This window comes from Perognathus longimembris, chromosome 23, assembly GCF_023159225.1.
Source record: "Perognathus longimembris pacificus isolate PPM17 chromosome 23, ASM2315922v1, whole genome shotgun sequence".
NCBI classification, from domain to species: domain Eukaryota; kingdom Metazoa; phylum Chordata; class Mammalia; order Rodentia; family Heteromyidae; genus Perognathus; species Perognathus longimembris.
In genome coordinates this window covers 32,145,552-32,169,233 of record NC_063183.1, presented here as the reverse complement: position 1 = coordinate 32,169,233, position 23,682 = coordinate 32,145,552, and the positions used below count along the sequence as shown (strand labels likewise).

The 23,682-nt window shown below is 50.1% G+C and overlaps 1 protein-coding gene across 1 annotated transcript in view; it reads left to right on the top strand.

Moving 5' to 3' along the window:
- Positions 1 to 18,690, top strand: part of Rtf1 (RTF1 homolog, Paf1/RNA polymerase II complex component) — a 35,941-nt gene extending 17,251 nt beyond the window's left edge. Inside the window, exons 3-18 of the mRNA XM_048331815.1 lie at positions 2,167 to 2,314; positions 3,184 to 3,388; positions 6,806 to 6,920; positions 7,771 to 7,882; positions 8,763 to 8,898; positions 9,303 to 9,480; positions 10,360 to 10,442; positions 11,874 to 11,961; positions 12,057 to 12,164; positions 13,321 to 13,398; positions 13,860 to 13,981; positions 14,171 to 14,228; positions 14,843 to 14,920; positions 15,551 to 15,646; positions 16,332 to 16,443; positions 16,698 to 18,690. Coding sequence (XP_048187772.1) covers positions 2,167 to 2,314; positions 3,184 to 3,388; positions 6,806 to 6,920; positions 7,771 to 7,882; positions 8,763 to 8,898; positions 9,303 to 9,480; positions 10,360 to 10,442; positions 11,874 to 11,961; positions 12,057 to 12,164; positions 13,321 to 13,398; positions 13,860 to 13,981; positions 14,171 to 14,228; positions 14,843 to 14,920; positions 15,551 to 15,646; positions 16,332 to 16,443; positions 16,698 to 16,804 — 1,824 coding nt within the window. The 3' untranslated portion in view covers positions 16,805 to 18,690. The remainder of the gene's footprint in view (positions 1 to 2,166; positions 2,315 to 3,183; positions 3,389 to 6,805; positions 6,921 to 7,770; positions 7,883 to 8,762; positions 8,899 to 9,302; positions 9,481 to 10,359; positions 10,443 to 11,873; positions 11,962 to 12,056; positions 12,165 to 13,320; positions 13,399 to 13,859; positions 13,982 to 14,170; positions 14,229 to 14,842; positions 14,921 to 15,550; positions 15,647 to 16,331; positions 16,444 to 16,697) is intronic.
- The last annotated feature ends 4,992 nt before the right edge of the window (positions 18,691 to 23,682 follow it).

The following is a 23,682-nucleotide window of genomic DNA, read 5'->3' as shown; positions in this document are numbered from 1 at the left end:
TTCTGGCACACAAGTGACCCTGGTAGCTCAACCTTTCACTCAGCCTTATCATCTTCCCATTGGGTAGGTAGGACAAAGGGCCAAGGTACTCTATCTAAAAATCGACCATTGTTATAACTGAGCAATAAATATTGAGTAGCATTTGCATGGTTGTGCTGTTGTAACAAAAGCCAGTGCAAAAGATACTTTATACGTTATTGATTCTAGTAAACTCTGTATTGTCAGCAGTGAAAGTTGATATATTTTACCTCAGTAGATTAAGAAGTTGAATAATTTTGCCTGTTTTGGGGTGTTTCAAACTGGCCTAAAAATCAGTACTCTTTCTTGAGTGTTAGAATTTTGAAGTGGCTAGAAACTCAGTTGTATGTTGCTGGTCCTGGGTCTTGAACTCAAGGCCTAGACACTGTCCCTGAGCTCCTTTTGCACAAGGCTAACACTACCACTTGTGCCACAGTGTCACTTCTGGCCTTTTCTGTTTATGTGGTACTGAGGAATCGAACCCAGGGCTTCATGCATGCTAGGCAAACACTGTACCACTAAGCCATTCCCAGCTTAGAATCTCAGTTTTAATAGGGAAATATTAAGAACTATCTGTGGATAATGATGGAGTCATTAAGGCATTATCATTTGAAATATGAATTCATTTATGAGAAGTTGCTATTCATCTAGTATTCTATAACATGTGGCTTTTATTTTCATTTGTCCCTTCTCCCTAGTTCTTAAGTACAAAAATAAAGTGGCAGTCGAGATAACTAAATGACATTTATGATGCACCTGAGAATTAGAGTCCCCCCCATTATATAGCAAGACTTATCTAAAAATGCCTAAATAAGTATATAAACACTTACAATACTGTCTCAAGGGTAAGCTAAGAGGGTGTGGTTCTTAGTATTATCTCCTATGGGAAATTTCTAAACTGGAAACATCATTTGTGCCTAGGTTGGCTTTGATCTTCAGGTCTCAACCTCAATAGCTAGGGTTATAGGTGTGAGACTGGCGTATGGCTGTCATTTTTTAAGTCGCTATTTTAAAGATTCAGAAGGGTTAAAGTTATATAAGTTATGTAAGTCTTTTTATATAGTTATATAAGTTATATAAGTCTTTTTGGACTGGCTGTCTTTTTTTTTTGTGTGTGTGTGGTCATAAGGCTTGAACTCAGGGCCTGAGCACTGTCCCTGAGCCTCTTTGTACTCAAGGCTAGCACTCTACCACTTGACCCACAGCGCCACTTCCAGATTTTGAGTGGTTAATTGGAGATGAGAGTCTCATGGGGACTTTTCTGCCTGGAGAAGCTTCAAATCTCGATCTTGAGATCTCAGCCTCCTGAGTTGCTAGGATTGCTGGCATGAGCCACCGGCACCCAGCTGTAAATGACTTCTTTTTTTTTTTTTTTTTTGTCTTTTCTTTCTTGGTACTAGGGATTGAACCCTTGCAAGTGCTTTGCCACTGAGCTACATCCTAGCCCATGGCTGTCAGTTTTTTTTTGTTTTTTTTTTTTTGGCCAGTCCTGGGCCTTGGACTCAGGGCCCGAGCACCTTCCCTGGCTTCTTCCCGCTCAAGGCTAGCACTCTGCCACTTGAGCCACAGCGCCGCTTCTGGCCGTTTTCTGTACATGTGGTGCTGGGGAATCGAACCTAGGGCCTCGTGTATCCGAGGCAGGCACTGTTGCCACTAGGCTATAACCCCAGCCCATGGCTGTCAGTTTTATAAAATCAAAGATTCTTTTTTTTTTTTTTTGGCCAGTCCTGGGGCTTGGACTCGGGGCCTGAGCACTGTCCCTGGCTTCTTTTTGCTCAAGGCTAGCAACTCTGCCACCTGAGCCACAGCGCCACTTCCGGCTTTTTCTATATATGTGGTGCTGGGGACTCGAACCCAGAGCTTCATGTATAAGAGGCAAGCACTCTTGCCGCTAGGCCATATTCCCAGCCAAAATCAAAGATTCTTAACTCACTCTTTAGGGCAGGGTATTTTTTGTTGTTGATGTTGTTTTTGAAGTAAGGGCTCCTGTACTACCTAGGTTGGTCTCAAGCTTGATCTTTCTGCCTCTGCTTCATAAATTGTAGGATTACAGATTTGTACCACCATTCCTGGTTGAAGACTTAACTCGGGTTTTTCAGTGAAGTCTCTATTCCTATTTCAGTTTTCCTTTTTCTTTTGTCATTGCAGTGGACATTTGGGAGCAATAAAAATAAGAAGAAAGGGAAAGCCAGAAAAATAGAGAAGAAAGGAACCATGAAGAAGCAAGCCAATAAAACTGCCTCCTCAGGCAGCTCAGACAAAGACAGTTCAGCTGAGAGCTCGGCGCCTGAGGAAGGTGAGCTGAGGCCGCCGGGGATTCCCGTTCTTGTCAGGGTGGACACGGGCGGGGTGGGGGGGGCACCTGATGGCTCCATCTGTGCCTTAGAGAGGCCGGAGCCCAGCCGTGGCCCCCGAGGGCGGTCCTGTGGTCAGCCACCGGGAGTGCCAGCGGCTTACCGTGGAGGGGGCCAGGGCTCAGCACGGAGCCCTCTAGAACGCCATCTTTTGCTAGGCCAGTTGCACGTGTAACATCTCAGCTTGGCCCAGGACCACAGTGATAACCTTTACACTTCCAGGTTGTCTGAAATTGGCCTAACCTGTTTGTAAGCCCACGCCTGAAAGTGTTGGCTCAAGCACAATTCTTGTTACGTTCTCAATTTAAGTTAGTTCTTGGGCACCGTGTGTGCTGTCTTTTTATATGCTTTTTCTTTTGTCCTGTCAAAATCCAGTGTCTTTAGGAAATCACTAATGAGTCATAAAACTGATCAGTGTTGCCAGGCACTCATGGCTAAGATCTGAGGATCGCGGTTCAAAGCTAGCCCAGGCAGGAAAGCCCCTGAGACTCTTCTCTCCAACAAACGACTCAGAAAAAGCCAGAAGTGGCGCTGTGGCTCCAGTGGTAGAGTGCTAGTCTTGAGCACAAAGAGGCTTAGGGACAGTGTCCAGGCCTTGAGTTCAAGCCCCAGGACCAGGGGGAAAAAAATAAAATAAAAATTGACCAGTGTTTTAAAATGCCAAGAGACGTGTTTGGGTGTATGAAGAATGGCCCCCAGGGACTTAAATTGGCCCTATGCCATTTTACCTGGAAGAGCCAAAGGGCGATGACTGTAAGCACTGTGGGATTGCTGTAGCATGACGCGCTCCTGTGTTGGGCCTTTGTTGCAGGTGAAGTGTCAGATTCTGACAGCAACAGCTCCTCTTCTAGCTCCGACTCAGACTCGTCCTCAGAGGATGAAGAGTTCCATGATGGCTACGGAGAGGACCTCATGGGAGACGAGGAAGACAGAGCTCGACTAGAACAGATGACAGAGAAGGAGAGAGAGCAAGAACTGTTCAACCGCATAGAGAAGCGGGAGGTGTTGAAAAGAAGGTACGGCTGTAGTACTCTGCATTTGGTGTTTCTTGGCTGGCCCTTCTTCTTTCTTTCCCATCTGATCTGTAGAAATGGTGCAGCTTCATGGTGGCGCAAGACCACATGCACAGCCATTCTGTTCTTCACATTCAGTGCAGTTTTCAATGAATGACATGGTTTCTAAACACTTTATTATAAAATAGGCTTTATGCTACATGGTTATGCCCAGCTTTACAAGAGTGCTCGCCTCTTATACACGAAGCCCTAGGTTCAATTCCCCAGCACCACATATACAGAAAATGGCCAGAAGTGGCGCTGTGGCTCAAGTGGCAGAGTGCTAGCCTTGAGCAAAATGCCAGGGACAGTGCTCAGGCCCTGAGTCCAAGGCCCAGGACTGGACCCCCCAAAAAGAATTTAAGTTTCTGAGCATGTTTGAGGCAGGCTAGGCCAAGCTCTGATGTTCAATAGGGTAGGTACATTTTTTAGCTACAATGTTTATTTCCCACTAACAGTGGGTTTATCAGGATGCATCCCATTGTAAGTTGAGGAGCATCTGAAAGGAGACAAGTATTTTTGGAAATATGGTTGTTCACATAATAAAAGCACATAGCATAATTACAAGCCGGGAGCCAGTGGCTTACTCCTGTAATCCTAGCTATTCAGGATGCTGAGATCTGAGGATTGCAGTTCAAAGGGAGCCTTGGCAACAAATCCATGAGCCTCCAGTAAACTACCCAGAAAAAGCCAGAAGTGGTGCTGTGGCTCAAATGGCAAAATGGCAGTGTTAGTCAAAGAGGCTCAGAGATAGCACCCAGGCCCCTGAGTTCAAGTTCCAAGACTGAATAATAATAATAATAACATTGGAATCAGATGTGTTGCTTTCTCTCCCATCAGCTTACTAATGTGCATTACTCCTAAGCTTTTCTTTGGTTGGTTTTTTTGTTTGTTTCCTTTTTGTTTTTGTCTTTTCTTTTTTGGTGCTGGGGATGGAACCCTGGGTGTTGGCACTTACTAGGCAAGTGCTTTGTGACTAAGCTACATCCCGGCCCTCCTAAGGTTTTCTTGATGAGACATTTATGTGCGTTATTTAATCTTCACAACAGCTCTATAAAAACGATTGGTTATTACCTGTTAGAGACTAGGTAGAAACTTTGGGTTTGTTTGTTTTTTGTTGCCAGTCCTGGGGTGTGGACTCAGGGCCTGAGCACTGTCCCTGGCTTCTTTTTGCTCAAGGCTAGCTAGCACTCTGCCACTTGAGCCACAGCGCCACTTCCGGCTTTTTCTATATATGTGATGCTGAGGAATCGAACCCAGGGCTTCATGTATACAAGGCAAGCACTCTACCACTAGGCCATATTCCCAGCCCTGTTTGGATTTTTGTGTCAGTACTAGGGCTTAAACTGTGGGCCTTAAGTGAGTGCAATCTGATCTTTTCACTCGTGGTGCTCTTCCATTTGAGCCACATCTCTAGGTCTGGCTTTTTGCTTGTTAAATAGAGAGTAGAATCTCTTGGATATGCCTGCCCTGGTTTTCTCCAAACCTCAGTCCTCAAATCTTAGTCTGGAATTACAGGCAAGAGTCACCAGCTCCTTGATGTGTGATTTGATTTCAAAGTATTGTGGATATCACATCAAATGATATAAGTTGGGTGAACAAATGATAATTTATAGCTTTCTCTCTACAAAGTGGCTTTCAATTTATCAAATTCCCAGTAGAAATAATTTTCTAAAATTTACAGTTGGTGTTCAACAGATTCTAGCCATGGAAACTCTCACTATGTTAAAGTAGGTGGTCTAGCCTTCTAACATGGTTTTTGTACTTTTTAAAAGCAGAAATACCTAACTGGGATTTAGTTCAGTGACAGAGCCCTAGTTAAACATTGGCAAGACCCCAGGTTAAATCCTCAGCACCAAATGGAAGAGCTGAAATGTTAAATTGGGTTTTGATCGTCAGAAAGGACTTCAGTTTTCTGCAGTTTTTACAATATGACAAAAGTTCTTCCTTATCTCCTAGTAGAATTTAAAAGTAAAAATAAACTGGCTTTTGTCTTGGGAAATGAAAGAACTAGAATCCTTTGCTGTGTATCCAATATCATGACAATAAGATCAGAGCACTTTCTGAATCTGGCCCGTTAGTTGCACTGCCTCAGGGAGCCCGTTTGTCCTTCTGGAGACCACGTTGAGTATGGAGCGTGATCCTCGACAAGAAGGTTGGCCTGCAGTCAACAGTGAGCAATAGTCATTTGTTTTGAGTGTGAATTGCCTCCAAGGTTACCTGTGTTGGAACAAATAGACATGAAGAGGCTGTGCTGGAGTTGCGAGAGGGTTAGGGTGACGTGTGAAGTTTTCATTTCTCAAACTGTGGAGAGCATAACAAGAGGCCTCATTAAGAGGAGCCACGGCAGGGCCCTGGGGGCTCACCCCTGTTATCCTAGCTACTCAGGAGGCGGAGATCTGAGGATCAAGGTTCAAAGCCAGCTTGGGAAGGAAAGGCTATAATACTCATCTCCAATTAGACACCTAAGACCTGAAAATGGAGCTGTGGCTCAAAGCAGTAGAACATGGTGAGCCTTGAGAAAAAAGCTCAGGTACAGCACCCAGGCCCTGAGTTCAGGCCCCACGGCAGACCAAAAATAAAAAAGAAGACTAACAACAGAAGAGCAGGCAGCTCACGACTGATGACGGGTTTGTCTCAGACTTTGTGTGCATATTCTTTTGTTTGTGTGTTTGCCTTGATAATAGAATGAAAAGAGTGTAACAGTATTGGATAGCTTATATGGTTGAAGAGCTAAGTAGCAATTAGGCCGTGTTATTTAGAGTGTGCAGATGAGAGTTGAGTAGTGACCTGGCTGAGTGGCGGCACAGGCCGCTAATGCCGGCGCCGGAAGCGTGAGGCAGGAGCGTGGAGGTGAAGGCCAGCCCGGGCTACCTAGAAAGCCTGTGTCTCAGAACACAAAACAAGACCTTGCTTTATCCTTTCATCCTCTAGAGCTTCCTGAGCTCCTAAGAAATCACTTTGTTTCATGAGAACCTGGTTTGTGTGGGTGCGTGTGCCCATGCGGCTCAAGTGGTAGAGCGCTGGCCTTGAGCACAGAGCGGCTGGGGACAGAGCCCAGGCCCTGGGTTCAAGCCCCAGGACCAGCAATCAATCATAAATGAGTGGATGGATGAATGAATGAATTGCTGCTGACCAAAGTCTAAAGATAAATAAAAACAATACCCGGAACATTTTCTCTTAAGCCTTTCAACTTAATACCTTCAGGTACCTTATTGTAACTGACATTCAGTGTTTTTTAAAGGTACATAGTACTTAGAGTACTTAGGTATTAGAGTTTCTTACAGGAAGCCAAACCTCATTAACTTCTGTTTATTCCTTTCTCCTTACTAATAGAGATAAATCTTTATGTAAACTCATTTTTTAATATCTTTTAACCAGGTTTGAAATCAAGAAAAAACTAAAAACGGCCAAAAAAAAAGAAAAGAAAGAAAAAAAGAAAAAGCAAGAAGAGGAGCAGGAAAAGAAAAAGCTGACACAAATTCAAGAATCTCAGGTAGGAGGTTCTGTCGGCCTCTCTCTCTCCCGGAGTTCACGGTGTTGGGGTGTTTATGGGAGAGGTGGCTTTGCGTCACCAGCCCTTGCCGGTGAATAGAAGCCTGGGTGCTGTCTGAGCCCTGTGGTCTTCAGCAGCTCTGGTTTAAATCCTCACACAGGTGCCCAGCAGAGGGTGAGCTTTCCGTGAAGGAAAGCTGGTAAACTTCCTGTCCAGGATAACCAGATTGGCTATGGTGTTTACTCTGGTGTGTGTCATACTAGACTAGATATAAATAGAGCTGGGAAAATTAGTCATCTCCGTTCAGGGTGACATAGCAACAAGTACTAGATCATAATCTAGGCTGTTCTTGTAGAATAATTTGTGTAATTCTTTTTTTTTTTTTTTCTTAAATGTTGGTCCTGGGCCTTGAACTCAGGGCCTGGGCACTGTCCCTGAGGTTTTTTGTTGTTGTTGTTCAAGGCTAGTTCTCTACCACTTGAGCCACAGCTCTACTTCCAGCTTTTTTGGTGGTTGATTGGAGATAAGAGTCCCATAGACTTTCCTGTCCTGGCTGACTTTGAACCGTGATTCTCAGCTCTCAGCCTTCTGAGTAGCTAGAATTACAGATGTGAGCTGCCAGTGCTCAGCCATTATTTGTGTAATTCTTAAACTTGTGGTGTACTAAGCAGGTTAAGAATGGATAGTTTTGCTGTTCTATACTCAGTCCACAAGGGGATGCTGTATCCCCTGTACACGTTTAAGTTTGTGTAGTCAATGTAGATTCACAGGACTGAATTCACTATTAGGCACAGAGTGTCTTATCACCAGTTTAGTAATAAAGGCCACCTTATCTGTCCTTCCCTTCCAGGTAACATCCCACAACAAGGAACGACGTTCCAAACGGGATGAGAAACTAGATAAGAAGTCTCAAGCCATGGAGGAGCTGAAAGCAGAGCGAGAGAAACGGAAGAACAGAACAGGTACGTGTGGGGAATGTGGTGGTCACTTTGGTTTCCTGCTGTCATTTTTTTTTTTTGGCCAGTCCTGGGCCTTGGACTCAGGGCCTGAGCACTGTCCCTGGCTTCCTTTTGCTCAAGGCTAGCACTCTGCCACTTGAGCCACAGTGCCACTTCTGGCCGTTTTCTGTATATGTGGTGCTGGGGAATCGAACCCAGGGCCTCATGTATACGAGGCAAGCTCTGTGTAGGAGGCAAGCTCTCTTGCCACTAGGCCATATCCCCAGCCCCTCCTGCTGTCATTTTTATTCCCCCTTCCTGGTTGTGTATTCCAGAGCATTCCAAAGATAGGCTGAGAACAGTATACTCATCCGTGATGATCCCACTGTGTACAGTCTGCTGGCCATTCCTGCTAAATCTCTACTCCCCCCTTGTTTTTGCTGGTCTTGGGGCTTAAACTCAGGGCCTGGGTGCTGTCCTTGAGCCTCTCTACTGCTTGAGCCACAGGGCCACTTCCAGCCTTTTCTGTTTGTGTGGTACCGAGGGATCAAACCCAGGGCTTCATGCATGCTAGGCAAGCCCTCCACCACTAGGCCACCTTCCCAGCCTGCTCCCCTCTTTTAATTAGGTAATTTCTGAGTAAATCCCAGCATCGCTATATTTCAACTACAAATACTTCAACACATGTGTCTTGACCTTAAGAGGTTTTTTTAGGGTTTGTTTGTTTGTTTTCTCTTTCTTTCTTGGCACCTGAATGACTTTAGTTTTGTCTTAACTCACCTCACAAGACCCCTGGTTACCACAGCCTGTCTAGGGAAGAGGCTGCCCACTGGAGTCCTCTCCCATGAAGATGAAAGATCATTCAGTGTGTTACCGTGAGTAACAATTGCTCCTTTCTTTCTAGCTGAGCTCCTCGCCAAAAAACAGCCATTAAAAACCAGTGAGGTGTACTCTGACGATGAGGAGGAGGAAGAGGACGACAAATCCAGTGAAAAGTCAGACCGCTCCTCCCGAACATCCTCATCCGACGAAGAAGAAGAGTAAGCTGTGTCCTGTGCTCTTGTAGGCAGGAGAGGCAGTCCTTTGAGGACGAGCTTGGTGCAGTTCTCAAGCTACCTGTTTGGACCATGCACTTGCTTTGCTTCAGTCCCCTGACCTCCTGACCTCAGCTTCCAACACATCTGTTTGTTCTGCCTCTGGCCCCTGGCCAGCTTGCTCACATTTCACCCAGGCCTGGCTTGCATGGCCTGTGGCTTCCACCCATTTTCTTACCCGGGATGGAGCCTGAGTCAGGACCCACCACAGTAATGGCTACAGGAGTCACTCTATTTTTCTGGTGTTTGTTTGGTACTAAATAGTCAGGCGTGCTTTGGGTCAGCTTTCCATCCCTCTTGTTTTCAGTTTGGCTGATAGACACTTCCTGTTGCCCCTGGGTTCCTCACAGGAAAGAAGAGATCCCTCCAAAATCACAGCCCGTCTCCCTCCCTGAGGAATTGAATCGGGTTCGATTATCACGGCATAAGCTAGAGCGTTGGTGTCACATGCCCTTCTTTGCAAAAACCGTCACAGGATGTTTTGTACGGATCGGCATTGGAAACCACAACAGCAAACCAGTTTACCGGGTTGGTATTTCTTTCCCTCAACACTTGCCCATGTTCTAAGTATAATGATTCTCAGATTGGGGGCATTGCTCAAATGGTGGAATGCCTTCCTAGCAAGTGTAAGGCCTCAAGTTCAAACCCCAGGACTGCCAGAAATGAAACCCAGACATTAAAAAACAAACTTAGGGCTGGGGATATAGCCTAGTGGCAAGAGTGCCTGCCTCGGATACACGAGGCCCTAGGTTCGATTCCCCAGCACCACATATACAGAAAACGGCCAGAAGCGGCGCTGTGGCTCAAGTGGCAGAGTGCTAGCCTTGAGCGGGAAGAAGCCAGGGACAGTGCTCAGGCCCTGAGTCTAAGGCCCAGGACTGGCCAAAAAAAAAAAAAAACAAACTTAAACTATCATGCTTCCCTTACTGGGAGTTGGGCTACTGAACAAATCTGTTACTGTTCTGCCACCACTTAACTGTGTTAGTCAATGTTCTTTCCTGTTACAACTACCTCAGGCTATCAATTTATTGAAGAAGAAAGTCATTGTTCAGATTGTTGGCCGGACTTGTGGTGCAGTTCTGTAATCCCAGCGCTCAAGAGGCTGAGGCATGAGGACTGAGAGTTTTGATTCCACAGTTACAGAGCAAGACCTTGTCTCCAAAATCAACCAACAATTGGCTTCTAGAGCTAGGTTCAGTGGCACAAGCCTGAAGTCGCAGCTAACTTCCTCTTCTCTCTATTACCATAGGCACAAGGCTTCCTGTTCTTGGCCATGTGAATGCTAAGCCAGAAACATGCTGGGGCTCTATGGCACAGGGTTAGTCTGTGTTTGAGTGGAGAACAGACAAAGGAGGAGTGGTGTGGAGAGCCGAAATAGTGTGTCTTTGATGTCTGTCTTTTCCTTAGGTGGCTGAGATCACAGGTGTGGTGGAAACTGCCAAAGTTTACCAGCTGGGTGGCACCAGGACGAACAAAGGGCTGCAGCTACGGTGAGAGGCACTACCTGCGACTCCGGTGTGGTTTCTTGTGACACGCAGCAGCAGCAGCAGCGGTCCGCGCGGCACGCAGAGGGAGGCCTGTGTTCTGCTGGCCTGGGGGAAACTTGCTCTTCCCCATGGGGCGCGAAGGGTGATGAAGTGGTAGGACACAGAGAAGGACCCTCCCGCCAGAGCCCTGCAGGCCTGGCTCGTGGGCATGCCCAGAGCCTGGCTGCTGGTCCCAGCCCTCTCACCTAACCATCCACATCGGTGAAGCCAGGGCGCCTTTCCTGACTTAGTCTCCACTTCAGTAAAATGGAAGTGTCATTCACTCTACAGATACTCACTGCATGTCTACTACGTGCCAGGCACTGTTCTAGGCATCAGGATAAAGGAGAGAACAAAACAGACACACACAAATCCCTGCCCTCTTGGAGCCTGAGAATTCTAAAGACCCCCTGTAGGAAGGAGTAGACCTAGTTTACCAGGATCACACTGCCAATGCAGGTAATAGCCATGGCTGAACCCTGGCCTGATTTGATCACCATGGACTCTCCATTTCCCTCCTTCCTCCCTCCCTCATCATCTCCCTTGGTTTGTTTTAAAAACTCCACCTGGGCTAGCGGGGCTAGAGAGCCGCTAAGAGAATGGCACCGAGTCCCTTACCCTCGCCAAGGCAGTGGTCAGTACAAAGTCCCTGTTCCTCCTCCCGAGGGAGTAGCCTTTGTGTGCCACTCAGGTAATCACATGATGCTGCATACCCCTGATGGACTGGGGTGGGACGGTGGGGGGGGTCTGATTGTAAATTGACTTCTGAAGCGTGGCTCAAGTCCATCTGATTCCCCCTGTTAGCCTTGTCAGCTCAGGCCTGGCTGCCCCTTAAAACAGCCTGGGAGGGGCTAGAGGTGTGGTCCAAGTGGTAAAGCTCCTGCTGAGCAAGCTCAAGTTCCATTTCCAGTACTGCCAAAAACAAAACAAATGAACAAAAATTCTGCACTTTGCATGCATAGGTATCATTTGAACAAGTGAATTTGTAAAAGGCCTATAGCCCCAGCTACTCCGGAGGCTAAGATCTAGAGGATCACATTTACTAAGCCAACCTCAGACAGAACACTCGCTGGACTCCATGTCCAGAGTAACCAGCAAAAAGCAGACTGGAAGTGATAGAGTACCAGGCCATGCAAGCACTGGGCCCTGAATTCAAACCCCGGGAATAGCAAAAGAAAAGTCCTGGCAAGTTTATTGTGTCAGATTGCTACTCCAGGGGTTTGACTTGGTCGGTCTGTGTCTAGCTCTTGAAGGTCGGTGCTTTAGCTTGAAGGATGCATGAGTCTGGATGACCTCAAAGGGCTGGGAAGCAGAGCGGTGGGGCGGGCCGCCCGCCGCCAGGGCTGCCGTCGGTCCACAGGCACGTTCTTGGAGATGCTTCTCTTTCACATGCAGGCACGGCAATGACCAGCGAGTGTTCCGACTAGAGTTTGTCTCAAACCAAGAATTCACGGAGAGTGAGTTCATGAAGTGGAAGGAGGCGGTAAGTGCCTGGAGACCGCCCGGCAGTTGTTCGTGAACAGCAAGCCCGGTTCCTCAATCTCCTACTCACAGCTGCTTTACTGTGCTTTGCTCCAGATGTTCTCTGCTGGCATGCAGTTGCCCACTCTAGATGAAATTAATAAGAAGGAGTTGTCTATTAAAGAAGCTCTCAATTATAAATTCAATGATCAAGACATTGAAGAGGTAAGAAGCCTGTACCCCAGAGCCTGGAGGTTCGTTAAGAACCTTCTTTATGACTTTCTTTTTCTTCTCTCTATCTTGATTTTTTTTTTTAACTTTTGGCCAGTCCTGGGGCTTGAACTCAGGGCCTGAGCACTGTCCCTGGCTTCTTTTTGCTCAAGGCTAGCACTCTGCCACTTGAGCCACAGCGCCACTTCTGGCCGTTTTCTGTATATGTGGTGCTGGGGGATTGAACCCAGGGCTTCATGTATATGAGGCAAGCACTCTACCACTAGGCCACATTCCCAGCCCTCATTAGGTTTTATCTAATTACAAAAGCACTTGTGCTTAATGTTGAAAACTTAGAAAGAGGGGGTAAAAAGTCCCCTTCATCACGTCTTATAAAGACAGCAGCTGTTAACATTTTGGCATATGTCTTTCCAGACTTTTCTCTATGCAGATAGGCTTCACTTTTGTAATCTGGCAGAAAAAAAATAAATATGTAAGAGACAAAACCTTGGTTCTTCAGTCTTCAATTTTATTTCTGTGTTGAAACAGCTTGGAAGTGTTCCTAACCGCCAGGGCCTAGGCAGGCATTTTAGGGGTCCCCGCCAGGGCTGGGGTCACGCTTCAGGAACTCCCCCCTCTCACACCAACCGTCCAGCCTGTTTTCACTCTCGGGACTTGGGTCAGAAGATGATGTCCACTGAGCCACATTCCCGGCCCCTATCTTGACATTTTTACTATGCATGAAGATGAGAGAATCCTAAGATTGCGTGAACTATAAACATTCTCATCTGCAGATGAGACATCAAATCAAGTATATTCAGGCTTTAGGGAGGTGTGTTCACCTTGGTTTGGTCCTTCCAGAACTTCTTCCAAACGCTTTGGTAAAATGCTTTGATCTGTGTCCTCTTGGACAGTGGCTAGCCGCCTAGGGCCAAGCCTGGGGCCTCCGCTGCGTATTGGTGTTTGCGCCTTCAGACTCTCCCAGAAGAGCCTGTGGGAAGGAGCATGGTACCCCTGGGGATGAACCCACTCACTCTCTGGGGGCGTGACGGTGCTCTAGGAGGAGCAAGCCCCTTACTCCTAGCTGCCCGCCTCCAGAATGGGCTTGCTCAGCCTGTCCACACAAACACTGTAGGAATGCCTCACTGCTGGTGTCTCCTCTCTGGTACAGATTGTAAAAGAAAAAGAAAGATTCAGAAAAGCTCCACCCAACTATGCGATGAAGAAGACTCAGCTGCTAAAGGAAAAAGTAAGCACCTGTCCTTGCCTCTTTGCCTCCTCTCCAAGGGAAGAGGGGGTCAGAAGCCGCCCATCCTCTGGCACATTTGTGCTGGCGGCGTTGGGAGGAGATTCTTGGCTAATTCTAAGCAATACACAGCAGTCTCGATACGTCCAAACAGCATTGGTTCTTTGGCCATTTTCTTCTCTACAAATTGAAATTGATCTCCTTTCTTCTGTTCTCTGTACGTCCGAGAGGCTCGTCGTTTCCTATGTAGTTAGAAGCGTCTGGAGTCCTATTCATTCTTGTCACATGCCTGTGACCTTGTCTGGCCCGCCTGGTGGAGCTTTGCTCTCCTTCCCAGCGGTTAGGGCAGCTTAGCCCTCGGGGCCTGGATTTCAGGGACCGCGTTCCTCCACATCCCCTACTCACTACGTGAGTGCCCGCTCGTGCTGCCAGCGCCAAGAGCTCGCGTGTCTCTCCCGGTGCAGGCCATGGCTGAGGACCTGGGGGATCAGGACAAGGCCAAGCAAATCCAAGACCAGCTGAATGAGCTGGAGGAGCGCGCCGAGGCCCTGGACCGCCAGAGGACCAAGAACATATCTGCTATCAGGTGTGTTACCACGCCCGTTTGGGTTGGGCCATTACCCATGGCCCACAGACCTTGGCCAGAGTTGTCGGGCCACCCGTAGCCTGTACACGTTGCCGCCCAGACTCCACAGATGTCTGGGGTCGGGGCTCCAGGGCCCATCCCTCTTCTCATAGCCCAGCCTACTGAGTCATCCCTCTTACTCACCCATAGCTACATCAACCAGCGGAACCGGGAGTGGAACATCGTGGAGTCCGAGAAGGCCCTCGTGGTGAGTAAAGAACACTTGACCCGGAGCCCCGAAGCAAGCTGTAATCAAATGGTGGGGAATCTTTTCTGCATGCTGCCCAAGTTCTTCCCATTGACTGTGATAGCTTGTACTCAGCTAGCAGGCAGTGTCTCTATCACCCCCCCCCCCCCCCCGTGTGCTTTCTTCATCAGATGAAACGGACAGTCCCCCATCGTGTCTTACCCTTCCTCCATTTCCATCAGTTTCTCATTTTTAGTTGTTATCCCCATCTACCCTGTGTGCCTTGGTGTTTCGTTTTGCTTTGCAGTGCCAGGGATTCGATCCTGGGCCTCATACACGCCGGGCCAAGCCCTGTCCCCTGAGTCTCTGCTCTGATAGTCTCTCAGTTCTTTTAAAAGATGTATGCGGAGCTGGGAATGTGGCTTGGTGGTAGAGCGCTTGCCTAGCATGCTTGAAGCCCTGGGTTCGATTCCTCAGCACCACACACACGGAAAAAGCCAGAAGTGGCGCTGTGGCTCAAGGGGTAGAGTGCTAGCCTTGAGCAGAAGAAGCTCAGGGAACAGTGTCCAGGCCCTGAGTTCAAGCCCGGGACCATAAAAAAAAAGTCTGTAAGCTTAGGGCACTCTCTGTTTCAGGCTGAAAGTCATAACATGAAAAACCAGCAGATGGATCCCTTCACCCGGCGGCAGTGTAAACCCACCATCGTCTCCAATGTGAGTGCCCGGAGACGACACTTCCAGTTGGGAACTCAGATTCTAGGACATGAAGCGGGTTCCATTAGGGAATTAATAATGAAGTTAAAAATAAGGTTTTCCTAGATGGGATTTGCTTGCGTCTGTCGACTTCCTTTTCTGTTGTGATAAAGGGCATGTAGAGAGTGAGAGCCCGGCATGGGTTTGTGGAATCCTGGGGCTCACCCTGTACCAGGGCGGGGGCCGCACGCGGGGGAGGACCGGGCGTGGGGCAGGGCTCGGGATGTCGGGGAATGTTCACATAGGTGTAGTGAGGTAGCTCGGGTTAGGGCTCGCTTACGTTTCATGTCATAGGCACCGTGTTTTTAGTGGGCCTGCATTTTGGTCACACACAAGGTCAGATGTGGAGTGTTCACTTGTGGCGCCATGTTGGTTTTGGATATTGGGAGCATTTTGGAGTTTGGATCCCACTGCAGAGATGCTCGGCCCTGTTCTGTTGTGTGGACGTGGCCGGGCTGGGGTTGGTGTTGCGGCCTTTAATTGCCTTTTGTACTGCCTTGGAATACTCTGCAGAACTGGGGGTGGGGGTCCTCAGCGGGGCTTGTGATGTTGGAGGTGACCATCTCCGTAATAACTGAAATTCTCTCTCAGTCCAGAGACCCGGCTGTACAAGCTGCCATCTTAGCCCAGCTCAATGCGAAATACGGCTCCGGAGTGCTACCCGATGCTCCCAAGGAAATGAGCAAGGCAAGCGCCCTCCCGCCCGGCCGCGCCGCGAGGACCTGGGGGCCCGGGCAGGCACCTCGCCTGCCGAGAGCCCGCTGCTCCCCCAGGGAGGAGCACGGAGCCCCCCCGCCGGCCCTGGCTCTCGATGGTGGTGACCATGGCCATCAGACAGAAGCTGCCTAGCCCAAAGCAACTTCCTACCCCAGGTTCTTACCTGTGGCTCTTCCGGGAAGCCCTGAAATCTAAGCCCACCCTTCCTACTGACGCGTGGCAGGCACGAGCCTGCCTCCTCCCATCCACTTTGTACCCTAAGAAGGCCTCTGTAGGTGGCCTCCGCTGCCCTCCCTCCCAGGAGGAAGAATCCCAAGAGCCTCTGAGGGCGGAGGACCCGCTCAGAGCCGGCTGCTTTCGTGGCGCACCGAGGCCCTGGGTTTCCACCAGCACCGCAGAGAAAAAAAGAAAATAACCCCGACAGTTAATTTTAAGAAATCAGGTTGGGTGCGTAGCTCCTACAGTAGTGCAGCACCTGCCTAGCACGCACGCGGCCCTGAGGTCCAGCCTAGTACCAGACCCCCAAGATAAAAATAAATGTAAAGAGCCGTAGGGAAACCTAGTGAACCTGAGCCAGAGCTGGGACATCGGTGGCCGCCGCCGCTTGAAAGGCCCCTCTACTCATGCCCTTACAAGTGTCCTTTCCTCATTGCAGGGTCAGGGGAAAGACAAGGATTTGAATTCTAAGTCAGCCAGTGACCTCTCAGAAGACCTGTTCAAAGTACATGATTTTGACGTGAAGATTGATCTACAGGTTCCCAGCTCAGGTGAGTGTGGCGTGGCGCGCCGGGGAGCCAGGGGATCCCCCGCCCCGCAGCCGGTGAGGAGGCCCGACTGCAGGGAAGAAGTGGGTGTCTGCCCTGCTGTACCCACAGAGGCTGGGGCAGCCAGGCCACGGGTCTGCTTGGAGCTGGAGCAGGCTGCGGTCAGGATGCTTGAGAGAGAGGCCCAAGACGAGAAGGCCTTCCGGAGCTTCCGGAGCCCGGGGTCCTTCACGCCCCGTCTGCTCTTCTTCCCGCAGAGTCAAAGGCTTTGGCCATCACCTCCAAGGCCCCGCCAGCCAAGGACGGAGCGCCAAGGAGATCTCTGAACTTAGAGGACTACAAAAAACGACGGGGGCTTATTTGAGCGAGCCCAGCCTGCTGCCTCCAACCCTGCATGCCCCGCCGGTGCCCCGCCCTCCTCGCCTCTTTGCCTTTGGTTTGCCCTCCGTGGGCTGGAGCAGCAGTGGAACTGGGAAGAGACTCGAAACTGCCAGGCATCTGTAATATAAACCATTCTCTGTATAGACCTCCCTCGTCTCCACCACCCCTTGGCCCCATCCAGTGTGGAGCTGGGCTGTCTTGGGTTTTCCAGGTCTTTAGATTTGTGTTTTGCCGGTTTTGTTTTTCTTTCTTTTTTTTTTTTTTCCTTTTTGGTTTTCTGGTTTTGTTTTTCTTTAACCAGCCTTGTTCATTGGCCACTCTGCACACGTTCAGTATTACCGTGGAGCTGGGATTCTTGCTGGACCCTGGTGGCGGTAGCAGCAGCACGGGACAGTCTCCCTCCAGACTGCCCGGGGCCCAGTCGGCCACTCGGCGCCTGACCCTCTCACGGGCACCGCAGCCCTCCCTCCCTGCCCTCCCCTTCTTTCCCTCTGCGGAAGAGGAGTTTTCAAAACCAGTTTAGTTTCCAAAAAGTGTACATTTGTGGGGAGGGGTCTAATTTGAGAGTGAGCGTGTGTGCGTGTGCGTGTGCGTGTGTGTGTGTGTGTGTAAGTGTGTGGATTTTTTATCATTTTTTTTAAATGCAGTACTCTTTGTATCAGTCTGTCATGGGTCTATAGCTGTTTCAGATTTTTTTCAGCTGTACTTGAGCATCTGAAACTGCAAGAAAGAAACTCATTAAATGTGACTCTTCTTACTAAACAGGCCTGGCTGCTGTAGCTGTGTGACTCCCTCTCTGCCCCTCCCCCTCCGCCTCCCCCTGCCCCGCGGGCCCTGTCCCGGCAGGCGGGTGGGAGGGAAGCCCGGGGCCGGGCCCGGGAGGGCTCGCTCCTGGCCCGGGGCTTCTTGGTTGGACACCGAGTATCTCTGGTCCCCACCCAGTGCAGCAGTCTCCTCCTCCCGACCGTTTCCATGTTTTGGCAAGAATAACATGTCGTTTTGTTTTTAAGATCATGCAACATGAATGTGGAGAGCGAACACAAACAGATTAGGTTGCAAATGTCAGCAGCATGAGCCGAGTGTGCAAATCCATGGTAAGCGTAGCGTTGTGCAGGAGGGTGAAGCCGGCAGAGGGGTGTGTGTCGTGGTAAGCTGACTGCTTGATAATCATTCTCAGGTGTAAAGCTCCAAGTGTAAATAAAAGTGGCATTTAACAAATCTTTTCAGAACAAAGTATGACTGACTATATATACCAAGAACTAAGCTAAAGAAACAGCTGAGAGCTGACTCCACAGGAGAGAGAGGAGGTTCTGCTCTCTACTCCGCTCTGCTTTTGTACAAGGAAGGGGGACGATGGGAAATCATGAGTTCAGTTGTATTTAAAACATAAAAATGAACTTGATAGCTCTTTCGGGTTAAGTACAGCCTCAGTGTTGCTTTAACTTAGTTTACTTTTTTTTTTTTTTTTTACTTTCAAGGAAGCAGCAATGGATGGTTTTTTTATTGTGACTGTAAAATTGGTAATTGCGACTGTAACACAGTTGGGCTGGGCACAGAACTGGTGATGGACTCATTAAAAATCATATATACTTGAATAGTCCATTGACCAAAGCTCTTTATAGACTATTGTGTAAATGTGGAATCACAGACTGTTAAATATTGCCGGGTCTCTGCCAGAGTCTTGGGGCTGCTGGAACCTCTCCTATCATGTCAAACAAACTTGGACTCCTTAGGCATAAAGTCATAGAATCCATATGATTTGTGGGCGTCATTCTGACCCACTCTGTAGATCTGTATTTAGTATCATTTGGATTTGGAAAAGTGTCGATTACATTATGGCTGTGTAATAAAATTTTTATTAAAACTGCATCACAATGTAGCCACTTTGCCACTGCCCCCTCCCCCACATGCTGCCAAACCCTTTCGTGCCCAGCTGCCAAAGCGCAGGGAGGGAGGAAAGCTAACAAAGAAGACTGAGGGGTCGGCCATGTCCTGTCCTGCCGGTGAGGGGCGAAGGCCCCGCGTCTGCCTGCACTCGGTGAGCCGAGCTGGGACCTCCAGGCAGAGGAAGCCAGATGGCCCTGCTGCCGGGCCTCCTTTCTGGGGTGCCACTCCAGGTCCGCGACTCCATCCCTTCAGTATTGAAGGGGGTGGCACCCAAGATCCTTTATACATCTCAGTTCAAGAACCAAAGCCAGTGTCCAAATGCCCAGCTCATGATAGGATATAGAGACGTAGACACCGCTACGTGCCACTAAGTGCAGCAACTCCCCGTCACAGAACGCTTTTGTCCTTGGCGTCTGTGAAGTCCTCACTTGTCACTCAAATGGAGCAGCTTGTTGTGAATAAGCCTGATGGCCCACATCCTGAGTAGCACCTCTTAAAGCCGGATCTGGATTCTTCCTCTGTTCCTTTTCACTTCTAAGTGGAAGTCCCTTCCCTCGTGCCTGGAGCCGGAGCAGCCTCCGGGTCTGCCTCCTCCCTGAGACAGGGACAGAGACAGGAAGCTTTGGCTGGGGAAGGCGGCATCGCACACACACCTGACCCTAGTGAGAATTCAGTCCTGACAGCTATCATGTGGCACAAGCACAGGATCTTTTTTTCTGTTTTGTTTTTTTGCCAGTCCTGGGCCTTGAACTCAGGGCCTGAGCACTGTCCCTGGCTTCTTTTCGCTCAAGGCTAGCACTCTGCCACTTGAGCCGCAGCGCCACTTCTGGCCAGTTTCTATATATGTGGTGCTGAGGAATCGAACCCAGGGCTTCATGTATACGAGGCAAGCACTAGGCCATATTCCCAGCCCCTCGCCTGTTTATTTTCTGTCCTATGTTATACAGTGTCCAGGGGCTGTAAGTGAAAGATCTGTAAGGGCCCCTTGCCTCCGTGCTGAGGCTGTGTTTGTCTGAAACCTCCCTCTGACTGTAACTGGAAAGCAAGAAAATCCCAGCTCATTACCCTCTCCAGAAATGGGAAGGTCGAAGTGCGCAGTGGTGGCTGCCAGGTGGAAGCTGCCCGCGAGGCTGGAGCTGAGTCTACGAGGCAGTGAGGAGCTGGAGGGAGGTTGATGCAACTTGGAAAGTGTGCTGTCTACACAGACGTGCCTGGAGTGGGAAAGGAGGGGTGGGGCTTGGTGGAAGTGTTTGCCCTAGCACACTTAGGCCCTAGGTTAGGTCCCAGCCACACACACACACACAATCTGTCAACATTATGTTAAGCTGTTAAGCATTCCTGTCTCGGGGGGCTCAGTAAATACGGGGGGGGGGGGGGGCGATCCTGGGCTTTGGAGAATTTTCACCTGTCTTTCCCCCAAATGTGACAGAGCAAACACTACAGGAGAAAACTTGGGTATGGGACAAGACCGGATCAGGAACTAAAAGGGTGAATTTAGTTATAAAGCTAAGAGGTTCGGTAAATTAATTAGGGTCCAGAACCCCTGGAGCATATTTCAGTGACCAGCGAGACCAGACTGCAAGGGACGGCTTCAGAAAACGTCATTTGTGAGACCAGGCGCCGGTGGCTCACACCTGTAATCCTAGCTACTTGGGAGGCTGAGAGCTGGAAATGGCAGTTTGAAGCCAGCCCAGACAGGAGAGTACATGAGACTCAGCTCCAATGAAGCACCAAAATGCCAGTGGCAGATCTGTCTCAAATAAAAGAGAGCCAGCCTTACGCAAAAGAAACTCAGACACAGTGCCAGGCCCTGAGTTCAAGCCCTAGGAATGGTGTGTAACGTGTGTGTGTGCACACGAGTGTGTGCCAGCCAATTATTGAGAACAGCATTTCTTCATAATCTTTGGGGAGGAACGGAGATGGGGACAGAGATAATTGAACTACAGTTTCAGATTTACAGGTTGGCCCATGGTTCAGCTGGTTTTCTCTAGTTCCACACTTCATTTGCATAGGGGCATATATTCAGAGCACAGCCCAAATAGAAAACATCACTTTAAAAAAAACAAAACCATCACTTAGAGCCAGAGATCACACAATTGACCATACACCCCTGCTGCCCTGTACCTCAAATTTTGCCCAATTTGTGTGGTGTTTACGTGTGTGTGTGTGTGTGCTGGTACTGGGACTTGTATTTAGGGCCTGGGTATTGCTGTCCCTGAGCTTTTTTGCTCAAGGTTGGTTCCCTCCCACTTTGCCATAGCTCCACTTGTGGCTTTCTGGTGGTCAAGTGGAGATGAGTCTCATAGATTTCACGGTCCTGGCTGGCTTTGGACTGTGATCCCAGCCTCCTGAGATTATAAGCATGAGCTGGGATTATGGGCTTGAGCCGCTGGCAACCAGCCTTCTGTCTACTCTAAGACAGCAATGCCCACCGACCGTTTTGTATCACAGCAGCTCCAGGCTGAGGTCTGAGGATCTGCTCTCCATAATTAACTAGGGAAGTGCTGCAAGTGGAGGTGTAGCTTAAGTAGCAGGGCTCCCGCCATGGGGATGGAAGAGTGGGGAGAGAAGCCGTGATAGCTTTGAGGCCCTGATTTCAAGCCCCCCCCTGGCCAAGGTTCCCTTGGCTCCCCCCCTGGGGAGTAGGGGAAGAGGGGAGGGACCTTGCCTCCAGGTTAGGGTTCTACTAGGTGCTGGATCTGGCATGGGGAACCTTCCAAGGAAGGTGTCCGTGCGTGGCCGGCCCTTCCTTGTCATTCCCACTTGCCTTTAAGTATTAGGAGCCTTTTCCTCCCCACCACGACCGGGAACAAAGCTCAAAGCAGGAAAGTAGAGTCCAACAGAGTTCTGATCCTTGCCATGGTAACTGCCTCGGTGCCTTCAAAAGACCCGTTCCTCCCTCCCCCGCCGGCCCACCTCCGCCCCGCCCTGCCCCGCGGAGCTCCAGTGGAGCTCCACAATGCCCAGCCACACAGCTCGCGTCCATCCATTTTCCCTGACAGACTCCTCAAAGTCTACCTCAACACCCCCCACCTCCAGATTGCCCGTGTTCCCACTCCCTAAACTTGGCACTTACCGCGAGGCCCACCCCCAGCCTCTCCAGGGCCTCCCGCCCCCACCCCTCCTGGAACATTGGGTGTGGACCCAATCAGCCAGGCCCGAACGAGGAGGGGGGAGGAACCTCGCAGGCTTCCTGCAGGGCCCACGCCTGCTGGGCCATTGGGCCTCCAGAACGGAGGAGGAGGGGGGTAATGGCAGGGGGAGGCGGATTCCAGCAGCAGCAGCAACATGTAAGCTTCCTGTCCTTTAGGTTAAAGAAGGGGAGGGGGGGCGCGCCCGGGAGCAGCAGCCGGGCCTGCGCCCACCACCCCACGCACGTGAGGGAGTCGTGGGTCTGTGTCCTCCACGCCCAGTGCCCAGCCTCGGCTCCTCCCGCCCCCTCTGCCTCCACATGGTCTACTGGGGGGGCTGTGCCATTCACCCGGAGAGTCACAGGAACCCGGGAGCGCCTGGAAGGACCAAAACCTCGTCTCCAAAGTGTGACATTGTTTACTTGCCACGAGGGTGACAGAGCGTGAATGGTCAGGGAACACCTGCTAGGTCCCTGCTAACCTATCAGTGACACCCATCCCAGAACCTTCCCATGGAGTCTGGGCTGCCAGTGACGGGGCAGGAGCCCACCTGCCAAGTGAACACAGGCATGCTTTTTCCAGGACAGAGACCATCTCCTGTCCCTCCCCGTCCTAAGTTGCCGCGGCAGCCTTCCTGCCCCAGGGACGGGGCGAGGCATCGGAGGGACACAGTCGTGTCCTGCGTGACCCGGAGCCCGGCTGGCAGTCCCTGGGAAGCAGCGTGGGGGCAGCCATTTGGTGTCTGGGGACCTGTTTTCTGGTTGAATGCTTTCTGGTTTCTATCGTCACTCCCAGTTCTCTCTCCTCGACGCCCAGCCTGGTTCCTAGCAGCTGCTGGAGGGAAGTTAGTTTGCTCTGTGTGTGAGTGAGTGAGTCAAAGGTATTGCCACAGAACCTTGGAGTCTTGGGATCAGGAAGTCCCTCGAGAGGGCACCAAGCTCCGCAGGGAATGACACGTGTTACTGGGAGGAGACCTGGCACCACCTGGCCTGTCTGGAGAAACATGACAGCCCAAACTCTGCATAGCCCTTGTCCCGCCGAGCCTGGCAGAGGGCAGCGAGCAGGGGTTCTCCTCCTGTCCCTGAAGCTGCAGGTTCTGTCCTGGAAGTGGGGTGAAGGGGAGCAAAGGCAAATGCAGCACGTCCCGTCCCACTTTCCGGGCCTTCCTTTCCCAGTGTGTGGGTGCTAGGATTGTGCCCCTCCCCTGGGAAGAATGCATCTCCCTCGGGCAGGTAGATGAAGCCTGAAGGCCCCGGGTGGGGGTGAGCACTCGGCCACTTCAGAAAGCAGGGCTTTATATAAAGCACGGGAGGATCACCCAGCTGAGGGGCGAGGAAAGCTACCTGGTTTTGCTGAGTTGGTGGGTGCACTTGGGAGGTACAGGCAGGAAGGTTACTTGGGCCCAGCAGTTTTAAGATAGCATAGTAAATACTCCATCTCATATATGTATATCTCACATATATGGGATATATGTGAGCTATAGATATCCATAGGAGATATAGATAGATATGGGATATAGATAGATCTCACAGATATGTATATATGGGAAGGAAGCCAGAGGGGAAACAGACACAAAAGAACAGGTTGCAGAGCTTCCAAGTTTGTTCCTGCCTTGACACTGACGCGGAGGGAGCACCTATTACTTTGACTTTGCCCCAGAGCTCAGGCTTTGCCTCAAGATGTGACCCTAACGTGTTCTCTCCTGCCCGTGGCAGGGGGAGGCAGATGCTGCCTTCCCGGGGCGAGGAGGTAGGAGACACTGAGGAAAGAAACAGCATAGCACAGGAGAAGCCAGAGGACCCAGGAGGCCGCCTGGGCGAGTCCCAAGCCGGCTGCAGTCTTC